Source organism: Aspergillus affinis (assembly GCF_023601865.1).
Source record: "Aspergillus affinis strain CMG 70 chromosome Unknown NODE_38_length_267853_cov_87_405585, whole genome shotgun sequence".
NCBI lineage: Eukaryota > Fungi > Ascomycota > Eurotiomycetes > Eurotiales > Aspergillaceae > Aspergillus > Aspergillus affinis.
In genome coordinates, this window is record NW_026515819.1 from 179,248 (window position 1) to 191,611 (window position 12,364).

The 12,364-nt window shown below is 48.0% G+C and overlaps 2 protein-coding genes across 2 annotated transcripts; both read left to right on the forward strand.

Moving 5' to 3' along the window:
- Positions 1 to 934: 934 nt before the first annotated feature.
- Positions 935 to 2,058, forward strand: KD926_006855 (uncharacterized protein; the record flags this gene model as incomplete). The annotated part of the gene is made up of 3 exons (XM_053099870.1): positions 935 to 943; positions 1,001 to 1,182; positions 1,254 to 2,058. The coding sequence occupies 3 exons, from the start codon at positions 935 to 937 to the stop codon at positions 2,056 to 2,058; spliced, it is 996 nt and encodes a 331-aa protein (XP_052956440.1).
- Positions 2,059 to 3,347: 1,289 nt separating this feature from the next.
- Positions 3,348 to 8,660, forward strand: KD926_006856 (uncharacterized protein; the record flags this gene model as incomplete). The annotated part of the gene is made up of 5 exons (XM_053099871.1): positions 3,348 to 4,031; positions 4,082 to 5,631; positions 6,051 to 6,070; positions 6,188 to 7,117; positions 7,705 to 8,660. 5 exons carry the CDS (start codon positions 3,348 to 3,350, stop codon positions 8,658 to 8,660), a joined length of 4,140 nt encoding a protein of 1,379 aa, XP_052956441.1.
- Positions 8,661 to 12,364: the final 3,704 nt, after the last annotated feature.

Here is a 12,364-nt window from a genome sequence, read left to right on the forward strand (position 1 = left end):
CCTGGGTCCACTTGAACAGAGAAGATTATTTGCCGAGCTCATGCCAATATTATTGACTTATTGCTAAGCTGGTGCTGCAGCTCTGTGCCATGGGATGTGAGTCGCGCTTAGCGAGCCTGTCATTTCTTATCTTTTTCTGTTATTGCGACACTAGGGCTTCGTTACGTAAAGTTGTCCTCTTCACTCCAGAAACAAGGTGTAGAAATTGGGACTGTCTAGTATGCGTTACTCTAGGAACATGGTCCTATTGACTCACTATCATGATCAGGAGTAAGTATGGCAGATGCGTATACACGACATCAAGAAGAAACTGAGTGCTGGAGAGCCTAAGGAAGTATAGCGGTGTTCGGTGTTTGAAGCAGAAGCAAACACCGAGCTCCGGATTGATTACGTACTGCAAGGCCGAGATGATCAGTCAATCGAAGGGCGCATCTATCCGCCCGGGGATCGGCCACGGATCTCGGCGATGGATGACTATGTCACTGGACGCATATCAATAAGAGAAGAGTCCATCATGCGACAGGACTCGAAGACTTTGACAAGGCTAGCGGAGACTTTCTATCTCATCGATGCAGCATGCCTGGCAAATTCGTCATGATGGAAAAACTAACTGTAATGATGTAGGCAAATTTGCTGCCATAAAAGGCCCGAATAGCTCTCTTTCATGCCATCTCACTCCCCTCCACTTTCTCCGTCTCCCTGTCTATTTTTGAAGTTCATACAATCCTAAAACCCCAAAGCGAAGCTTCTCTGAAGAGTCAATGTGCCAAGTGATGAATACTTTGATATGGGCCCTTATGGACGCCCCATCACCACAAAGAGTATCGACGCCCAGACCTGGTTTGATCGAGGCCTTGTCTGGGCATACTCCTTCAACCATGACGAGGCCTACCGATGTTTCGAATAAGCCATCGCTCACGATCCTACTTGCGCCATGGCCTATGTTTGACCGAAAAGACCTGGAAACGAGCGTGAAGATCTGCTATGACGCCTCGAGAAGGCCAATGAACTTTTGAACGCTGAGACTACACCCGCCGAACGAGCTCTAATCAAGGCGATCCAGTCCCGTTTTCCAGACCGACATCCGGCTTCGCACTTTGCTATCGTGGACCAATCCTATGCCTGCGCGATGGAGGAGGTATATCGAGAGCTCGGCGCCCATGACATGGATGTTGCCACTTTGTACGTGGACTCGCTCATGCATACCGCTCTCCGGAAGATGTTCCATGTAAAAACCGGTCTACCTATCGAAGGATCACCCGTTCACAAGGTCCGGCGAGTGTTCGACATCGCGCTGCAGCAGCCCGCCGCGGACACCCATCCGGGCATCTTGCATCTGTGGATTCACTTCATGTAAATGTCCTGCACTCCTACCGTTGCTCTGCCGTCGCCGCCGACGAGAAATATCTAGCAAAGAAGGGCGGGAAGAATTTCTACTCCTTCTACCGACTGCACAACTACCATTCACTTATCTACACCGGCATGCTTGCAGGACAGCTGAAGGTCGTTCGACGAGCATTGGATCAAATGGAGATCTCGATTACTGATGATCTTCTGCGCGTCGAGTCCCCGCCCCTGGCGGATTGGATGGAGTTCTTCAAGGCTGTCCGTGTTCACGCATACATTCGATTGGGTCTGTGGGAGGAGGTCATCGCTTTACCGTTACCGGCAGACCAAGTCCTCTACTGTGTGACCACCACCATGATTCACTACGGCAAGGGCATTGCCTGGGCAGCCATGGGCAAGGTCGAGGAGGCAGATCGCGAGCGAACGCTGTATCATACGGCCGCCAAGACCGTCCCACCTTCCCGCAAAGATTTTCCCAATCTCATCCATGATGTGTTTAAGGTGGCAACGGCCATGTTAGAGGGTGAGATTGAATACAGACGCGGAGACTACACTCGCGCGTTTCAGAGCCTGCGCGAGGCCATTCATTGGGATGACAACCTACGATATACCGAGCCGTGGGGATGGATGGTTCCTTCCCGTCATGCCTACGCAGCCCTAATGTTGGAACAGGGAAATGTGGAGGAAGCTGCGCTGAGGACCTTGGATTAGATGACTCACTTACGCGAGCTCATGAACATCCGAATAATATCTGGGCCTTGCATGGATACCACGAGTGCCTGACCCGCCTTGGGAGGAAAAGTGAGGCAGGCATCATCAAGCAGCAGCTCGATTTGGCTCAGCAATTGGCTGATGTGGAAATCAAGTCCTCCTGTTTCTGTCGGCTGGGGGTGATGTCGGTTGAATCTGATTCATGCTGCCAGTACAGGGAACTGCAAAACCAGCTTCACCGCCTTGAACTCTTTTCTTTATTTGGGGCCCCACTGCCAAGGAGCTAGTCTGAGAAATGAGTGCATACAAATTGACCTTGATACATTATGCCAGAAGCGCTCTTTGCCATAACATTAGTCACGCTTTAGTTCATACAATGGGACGCGAGAACATAAAGCCGTATCCCACGTTACAGTATTCCATTCTGTAAATATCGTTAAGTACAACTCCTCTGCTTAATAGAAAGCCCTGTACATAATGAACACGAATATCATAGTAACCCATAAGGCTGCATGGAGTATATACTCTGCGACATATAACCCATTTATATCTGTTCATCCTCAACATCAATGTTTGCATGTCGAAAATGACCCCGTGCACTCTGTTTTCTTGACCCTACAACGTCCAAGCTCCATTCTAGGAAATCCCTAAAATTCTGATTTGCATGTTTCTGCCAATTTCGTCTCACGAACGCCTTGAGTTCTGCGAAGTATCCTTCAATCGGGTTTAAATCAGGAGAATACGGTAGTAAGTACAACAATTTCACACCGGCATTTGAGCATAGCTCAGCTACTCGGTCAGTATGATGGAAAGACGCATTGTCCATAATAAGAACTGACTTCGGCTCTGGCCATCGACCGCAATGGAGAAGCTGTTCAATAAAGTCCTCAAATATTCTAGCATCAGTTGATTCTTGAAAGACTCGAGACATCAAATGCCATCCTGGCAATATGCGGGTATAATCTGGTGTCGCTGATCCCGCTGAAAATGGGAAACCCGGACAGGGGCCACGCTGCGGGGAGACCACCCTATCCTCCTAAAGCTAAGGCGTTTATCCACGCTAAGACCGATCTTCTAGCACTAAGAATCAACTCCTGCGCTGTTGAGCCAATTGGATCGGCTCGGAATTTCAGCTATGAATTTAATGGATCGGATGCATAGAGCACGTCCCACTTCTCAGCCGTACCGTGCCAACTCATCAGCCGGGTATATTAATGCTCTAGTAGCCTTAGCACTGGCAAAGCCGTGCTGTCACCTCATTCTGACTGTCGAATCTTGACTGGCCCATAATGGAGACTGAATCTACCAGACACGGTGTCAAAGATAAACTGAGGGGCGTCAAGGGCAAAATGAAAAGGTTGTGGCATCGAGACCACGGGACTGTAGGTGATCCCGATCAAATCAGCCAAGGCTCTTCAACGGGTCTGGAAGCTCCGCCCACCCACTGTCAAGAGACGCACGAGTCGAATGACAGGCAACGCAATGTCAAAAGTCAAAGCTTGCACAATAAGCTAAATGATGAGCGACACGATGCTGTCTCACACGACACGCCAGACGGGGACCAGTGCGACCGGTCAAGACAACGGGATCAATCTGCGGATTGTTCTTCGATCCAGCCTGCATCTGCCCCTCCTACGAAACCGGATCTGTGGCAACGCGCTTTTGATGACCTCGAGCCAGAGAAGCAACAACTTATCAAGTCTATACCGATGCCGAAATACAATAAACCGATCGACTGCAGTGATGCGAATATCAATCCCGATACTGTGGGTCGTTTAAAGGCACTCAATGGGGTAATCGAAACTGTGAAGATCCAATATGAAATCGACCAAGAAAAATCCAGGATTAAAGAACCAGCCCAAAAGATCATCAAGGCTGTTCTTAGCTTCCAGGACTTTATCCAGACAGCTGTAGCATTCGACCCAACAGGACATGCGAATAGTGTCTGGGCAGTCGTGTCCCTGGGACTTACCGTATGCTTATATTTTCCCCTCAAAGACATCAAAAAATGTGTAACTAACAGAAGCAACTCAAGATGACGCAAAACTATCGCAGTCAGAAAGTGACTTGGTTGGAATCTTGCGTTTTCCTCACAGACCTTCTTGCCCGGTATAGCTTTGTTGAGGACGAATATCAAAAGGACCCTAACACCGACGAACACGTTGAGACAGCTCTTGTTCAGATATATATCGCAGTTCTAACATTCGCTGCCCTGGTCCAGTCACTTTATGATCGTGGACGTGCTGTCTGGATCTGGAAGAGCATGTCTGGGGATTCCCTTTCCAAGCTCCAGGAATCTATTGATGAAGCGGAGTCACATCTGGGCCGATGGCTCCAGATAGTTGACCGGCGTGAACACAGGGAGAGAGGAAACCAGCTACTTGAAAAGGCGGATCAAATACTGACCAAAATTGACTGCATGCTGGACTCAGTCAATGAAATCCACGACAAGACCGTCCTTGAGGAGCTTAAGGTTGCAGAAGAGGCTCATTATAACGCATACACCGGCGAAGAGTATCAAGAATGTCTGCAAGAGACTCGAACTGAACTTCTTGAGGATATCAAGGGCTGGGCCACCGACCAACATAGGCAAGCTGTGTTTTGGCTGCAGGGCATGGCAGGAACAGGAAAGTCCACTGTGTCACGGACGGTGGCTCGGTGGTTAGATGATGAAGGCTTGCTAGGTGGTAGCTTCTTTTTTAAGAAGGGAGGAACAGATCGTGAGGATGCCAGACGACTTTTTACTACCCTTACTAAACAAATAATTAAGAGATTACCTCATCTCCAGCAGCCAGTCAAGAAGGCAATTCGGGACTTGCGTGATATTGGAAGCCGCAATCCACAAGAACAGTTTAATGAACTGCTTTTCAAACCCCTCAAGAGCTTCAATCTTGGCTTAAGGACTTCGTTGATCTTGGTAGTTGTTATCGACGCTCTGGATGAGTGTCAAGTTTCAGCTGACGTCGCGGCCTTTCTCTCAACTTTGCCTAAGTTGAATAACTTGAAAGATATCCAGCTACGAGTTTTTATTACTAGTAGGCCAGAACCACCTGTTATCAAGGGTTTTCGACCGATCGACAAGGACGTGATCATTCTCCATCAGGTGAAGAGGTCGACTATCGAGAACGATATCTCAATTTTTCTCCGGAAAAAGCTTAACGGGATAAGAGATGATTACGACGAACTACCCCGAGACTGGCCTGGGGATGAAAATTTCAAGGCCCTAGTCAATATGGCTATTCCCCTATTCATCTACGCCGCAACAATATGTCGGTTCATTAATTGTGATGGAGAATTACCAGACGCCCGACTTCAAGCTATCTTATCCTCACGCTCAAGCGACGGGATGAAGAAGATTGACAGCGAGTATTCAAAATTGACTGATATCTATTTCCCAGTCTTGGAGCATATTGTGTTACAGAAAAAGCCGAAAGAACGAGAGGACTGGATGGCCGACTTCCACCGAATCATGGGCACTATTGTTCTTCTCCTCAGCCCGCTCTCATCGGTCTCCCTGGGCAAGCTCATTTGTTTTGACGAAACCAAAGTCCGAAGCAGATTGAATTCTCTCCAGTCTGTGGTATCAGTACCAAAAGAAAGTGATGCCCCCATTCAGCTTCTTCACCTCTCATTTCGCGAGTTTCTGGTTGATCGTTCAGCATCCGATAAGTTCTGGATTCATGAATCGGCAGGTCACATGCAACTTGCCAAAGATTGTCTTCAGTATATGGACCAGAAACTACAGAAAGATATATGTTGTCTTTCACACCCAAGCGTGAAAAGAGATGAGATTGACAGGGCAGCACTCGAGAGAAATGTTTCACCTGAACTTCAATATGCATGTCGATACTGGATACGCCATTTAGAGAACAGTGAACCATCCGCTATAAACTGGACATTGATAGAAGGTTTTCTAGAGTCGCATTTCTTGCATTTGGTGGAAGTGATGAGTCTTTTCGGATGGATTTAGGAAATAATTCACAATATTACAGCTTTGCAGTCACTGGGAAAGGTCAGTAATTTTGAATAGGAGCCAGAAGATTAAGGGCTAACTGGCAGAAAAAGTCACCCTGGCTGGCTGATTTTCTATATGATGCAAAGCGATTTGTTCTAAAAAATCGCCAGATAGCCGATGAAGCGCCACTTCAGATCTATTATGCAGGGCTAGTATTTTTACCTCGAACGGCAATAATCCGTAAGAAGTTCCAGTCAGAACTTCCGAATTGGATCTGCCAGTTCCCAAAAGTTCCCGAGAGCTGGAGTGCAGAGTTGCAGACGCTCGAAGGCCATACATCCTCGGTTCAGTCTGTGGCATTCTCACCTGATGGCCGGCTACTGGCGTCCGGCTCCGAGGATAAAACAGTACGGCTCTGGGACCCAGTCTCGGGCACTCTCCAACAGACGCTCGAAGGCCATACATCCTCGATTCGGTCTGTGGCTTTCTCACCTGATGGCCGGCTGCTGGCGTCCGGCTCGTTAGATATGACAGTACGGCTCTGGGACCTAGCCTCGGGCGCTCTCCAACAGACGCTGGAGGGCCATACATCCTCGATTCGGTCTATGGCATTCTCACCTGATGGCCGGCTACTGGCGTCCGGCTCCGAGGATAAAACAGTACGGCTCTGGGATCCAGCCTCGGGCGCTCTCCAACAGACGCTCGAAGGCCATACATCCTGGGTTCAGTCTGTGGCTTTCTCACCCGATGGCCGGCTACTGGTGTCCGGCTCCGAGGATGAAACAGTACGACTCTGGGACCCAGCTTCGGGCGTTCTCCAACAGACGCTCGAAGGCCATACATCCTCGGTTCAGTCTGTGGCATTCTCACCTGATGGCCGGCTGCTGGCGTCCGGCTCGTTCGATATGACAGTACGGCTCTGGGACCCAGTCTCGGGCGCTCTCCAACAAAAAGTCCTGAGCACTCATAGCCCTGTCACGAAGCTCGAATTTTCGCCAGATAGCTCCTATCTCAGCACTAACCTGGGATCATTCAAGATTCAATCCAGCTGTAGCAATCCTATCCCCAATTCACCTAATATCGATCCACGGGTGTCTCTACAGGGTGAATGGATAGCTGTAAACAGGAAACAAGTCTTGTGGCTCCCTCCCGAAGCTAGGGATTCTTGTTCAGCGACTAAATCCAACACACTTGCCTTAGGATACCGGTCAGGTCGGATTTCCTTTTTAGGATTCCGGAAATAATCAATGTCCTTTAAATCTTATTTTCTGACATTATATTTTCAAGTATCTTTACAAAAGAAGGGACTGGGAGACAGACGAAATTTATGTAGACGTATTTCCTTCAAGAACATGCTATTCGATTCTAGTTTATAATTCAGTGGCGAATCCATAAGGTCTAATCGCCACGTTTCTACCTGCTGAATCAGACGTATTCTCAGCCATACCAGTTCATATCATTACTGTATAATTAGAGACTCCGTTGGTGCTGCTCACCAAGCCACTATGTGCTCGGATTGCCCTCTAATGCGCACTTATTCTTCTGACTAGCGCCTTGGCAGTGGGGCTCACAATAAAGAGGAAAGTGTGAGGCGGTGAAGCTGGTTTTGTAGTTCCCTGTAGTTTGTGCAGAGGGTCCAAATTACTGCCCGATATCACGTCGAAGAGGATACGAACAAGCGGGCGCTGTAGGCATTTTTGATCTCAGGACTATTCAAAGAAGAAAGCGACCCCGATTGTTTGATAGCGAATCCGTGGTTGAGGTTGTGTGCCGAACGGGAGCTAAAAACGGCCCGATGGCGATCCCGGAGGAAGCCCTTCGGACCCCTGAAAACTCTGCAAGGGATAAAACGATCCCAGCATTCCCAGCAGAATGCAGGGGTCGGGGAAGGAACACCCAAGCGAAGCCCATTCAGGTTCCAGGGATTGAATTTCCTTCCCTGGAAGATGGCAAAAGGATCACAAACCAAATGATTGCAGGCCTCATTGTCACCCTAAAGAAAGTTATCACCCAACAAACCAGTACTATCCAGTCTACCCGAGCAGAAGTCCGAGAGCTCAAAACAGAACAACAAACTCTCAAAGAACAGAACACCCAATTACAGGACGAAATCCAGGTACTCCGCAAGCAGATCGAATCCCAGGCAGTTAACCCACATCTAGGGCTATGGTCTGAAGTCGCCGCAGGAAACACCCTACCAGACCCCAAGACAATAATACCACGCCCCCGAAAAGAACCCAACTGTGTTCGAATCAGCACCGCACCGACCCTAGACCAGGATATCGACAATGATCGATTCTCAAGAGCCCTGCCGATGGAAGCAGCAAATACCCACATTCGAACTGCCCTGCTGAGTGCAGAGAACACCAGAGAAGTGCAAGTCGCGAGTATTAGTACTATCAAAACAGGCTATATTATACGATTCCGGGATGCCCAGTCTGCTGAGACTGCTCAGGGCAACACCGAGTGGCTGAAAGAGTTGGGAAATAACACTAAAGTAGTGAAACCCCGGTTTGGGATCGTGGTCCACCGAGTCCCGGCTGAGGACTTTAAACTGGATGGAAACAAGAAACAGGAAATAGAGAAGATTATAGCTGAGAATGACCTGCTTGATAGAAATTTCAGGTCGAAGATATCGTATGGCTGAAGAAGAGAGACATGCCTCTGGGAAAATCTGCCTCGATGGAGATCTGGTTGGACTCACCAGAGGCAGCTGAATGGATCATTAACAACAGACTGCTGGTGGGACAGAGGTTTATCGGCAGCGTAAAACTATACCGGATAGAAAAGAAACGATGCCGCCGCTGCCAGCAATTTGGTTACCTAGCCTGGCCCTGCAAAGAAAGGGTGAAATGTAGCTATTGCGCGGGTTAACACGACCAGCGGTACTGTTTTCCAGGAATAAGGCCGAGATACTCAGACTGCATTGGAGAACACCCGACAGGTGACCGGGCATGCCAGGCACCCCCTCAACCCAGTCCATCCCAATGACATCAAACATTCGCATCTTACAGTTGAATACCATGAAATCCAGACCAGGGATGGAGGCCCTTATTAACGATCACTAAAGCCAGAGCCTAGACCTCCTTCTGATTCAGGAACCACTAAAGACAGTATACCACATCCATATTAATTACAGCGCATGGCGACTCTACTGACCTACACATCCTGAAACACCTCGGTTCCGCAGCCTCCTCTATGTCAACCGGAGGATCTCTACATCATCACATCGCCAAATCCAGTGTGGCCACCCGGATGTGGTAGCTATCAAGGTCTGGACCCCAGAGCTCCAGTATCTAGTGTTCTCTATCTATATCCAGCCAATCGCGTTACATGATACAGTTGAGGCGAGCAGCGCACGCGAAATTCTGGCAGAAATTCAATAAACTATCCAAGACTAAACTGAGCAAGACAACCGCACGACGAAACTTATCTTGGCTGGGGATTTTAACCGCTATCACATCGGTACTCGATCTTACATTTATAAACGACATAACACGGCTGATCAAATGCCAACTTTACCATAACCACTACGGGTCCGACCACCAGGGTACGTACTCGGAATAGAGCCTCCAACCAGAGCAAACTAGGAAACCCAAGCCGAGAAGAGCGTATGACCGAACAGACTGGGCTCAAGTAGGCTAAACGATAATAAGATCGATTGACTTACGTCCGAGAATTCAATCCAAGCAGGATCTAGACCAAACAGTCGACTATCTGATTCAAATTACAATAACTGCGCTAGACTAACATGTGCCGGTGCAGGCCCCGTGCCCGTACTCGAAACGCTGGTTCACTGCCGATCTCAAGACCCAACAAGTGGAAGTCAACCAAACCCGCCGGAGGTAGCAAGACGGCTGTGCTACCCTAGGACCCAATTACCCAACCACCAAAGAGATGTTTGGAGAAATGCGCGAGAAAAGGCGAAAATGGACAAGGGCGATTGAAAAGGCAAAGACAAATCACTGGAAAGAGTTTCTTAATAAAGCAGGTAAAGGCTAACTGTAGAAAGTAGCTACTTATATGCGCCTACGAGACGCTTATACGAGCATCCCGACAATCAAAGTAGACACGGAGGAGGTAGCTGACAACTAAAGAAAGACAGAGGCATTTCTGGATATTTTCTTTCCGAAGATAGCAGAACCTAAAGTGGAAGTAGAGATTAATCCTACAGAAGAATTACTGTAAGAACCAATTACTGAACAAGAGATTTACCGATTATTCTGAGTCGCCAAGGGAATCACGGCCCCTGGTAGAGATAAAATTTCCACACTTGTATGGAAATATCTCTGGACGTACCTAAAAGAAACTGTAACTACGATCTTTACAAAGTCAGTAGACCTGGGTTATTATCCCAGACAATGGAAACAGGCGCGGATTGTCGTACTGCAGAAGCCAGGCAAACTAGACTATTCAGTGCCAGGAACATATCGACCGATATCACTACTGAATACGCTGGGAAAGTTACTAGAAGCTGTAATGGCCCGAAGACTCTCCTACTGGGCAGAGAAATTTAAGCTGCTTCCGGACACACAATTTGGAGGCAGACCGGGGCAAAATACCGAACAAGCCCTACTGGTTCTTGCTAACGCAGTAGACCGAGCGTAGGTACAATCTAGGGTAGTAACACTAATTGCCTTTGATCTAAAAGGGACATTCAATGAGGTCCACCAAATTAGCCTTGACGCCCGACTGCAAGCTAAAGGTATCCCATTAAAGGTCCGGCAGTGGATCCGCAGCTTTATAAAAGATCGACAAGCTAGTGTCACATTTGATAACTTTGAAACAGAAAACTTACCCCTGGAAAATGCTGGCCTGGCACAAGGATCGCCACTCTTACCAATTCTGTTTGATTTTTATAATTCTGACCTGGTAGATCAACCGGTCGACAGTAACGGCGGCGCATCAGCCTATATCGACAATTATTTTCGCTGGCGAATTAGCCGAACAGCTGAAGAGAACATCAAAAATATCTAAGAAGAAGACATTCCCCGAGTTCAAACTTGGGCACGGTAAACAGGCGCATTTTTCGCCGCTGAAAAGACTGAATTGATACATCTTACCCGGCAGAAAACAGCCCACGGAAAAGGGTAGATCGTTATAAACGGTCAGGTTATCAAACCGGCCGATACTGCTAAGCTTCTTGGAGTGACCTTCAATAAAGAAATGCGATGGAAAAAGCATGTGCAAAAAGCGATTAAACAAGCAACTAAAATGACTATAGCCTTGAACGGGCTCAGATATCTCCGGCTGGAGCAGATGCGCCAACTCTACCAAACGTGTGTAACGCCAGCTATAAACTATATATTAACAATCTGGCATAATCTTCTGCGCAATAAAACTTACCTGAGATCTTTAGAGACTGTACAAAGAACAGCTCACATTCGGATTTTCTCAGCCTTCAGAACAGTATCTACGGTAATCCTCGAAGTCGAATCTCACACATTACTAACCTACCTGCGACTCAAGTAACGAGCACAGATAATAGTGGCCTGCCTCAGTACCCTCCCGGAAGACCACTCTGTCTATAGAGTGGTAAGCTGAGCGAGAGAACGGAACACGCATATCGGAACTGGCTAACGGTTCCCTTTAGCAGAAACAATGCGGACGATAGATCTTAGCCGGCTACAGGCACTAAAAACGATTGATCCAGAACCACTATTACCAAGGCGGCCTGAACCATTTGCTGAAATCGCGATTGAACCTGACCGGGAAAAGGCCAAAGACAACGCTATAACTCGACGGATGTCAAATAGTATCTCCATTTTCTCGGATGCGTCGGGAAAAGGCAACTATCTAGGAGTAGCAGCGGTCGCCCTAGATCAAAACCAGATTGTGGTAACATTACGGCAAATAAGTATCGGCTCGATAGAATACTGGTCAGTGTATGCTGCAGAACTTATAGCAATATATTATGCTATCAGTTTGGTCTATCAGGTAGCTCGACGAAACCCAACGTCGGTAGGTTCCTGTAAACCAGCAACAATATTAAACGACAGCATGTCAGTACTCCAGGCAATTTCAAACACGCGGAATCGATCAGGACAGCGAACAATCCAAGCCATCCTCCGAGCGGCAAGTGAGATTCAGGCACGGGGCATTCCCATCCGTCTCTAATGGGTACCAGGACACTGCAATGAACTCGGGAAGGATACAGCGGATCGCCTGGCGAAAGGAGCAGTTAGCAACAAGAAAGAATACCCCTTCTAATATGTTATTTCCCGAGAGAGAAGTTTCATTCGACGGAAAATCAGAGAACAATAGAAACAAGAATGGGCGATCTTAAAGAAAGGCGGGCATCTCCGCCAGATTGACAAGGCATTACCCTCGATTTACGCTCGAAGACTATAC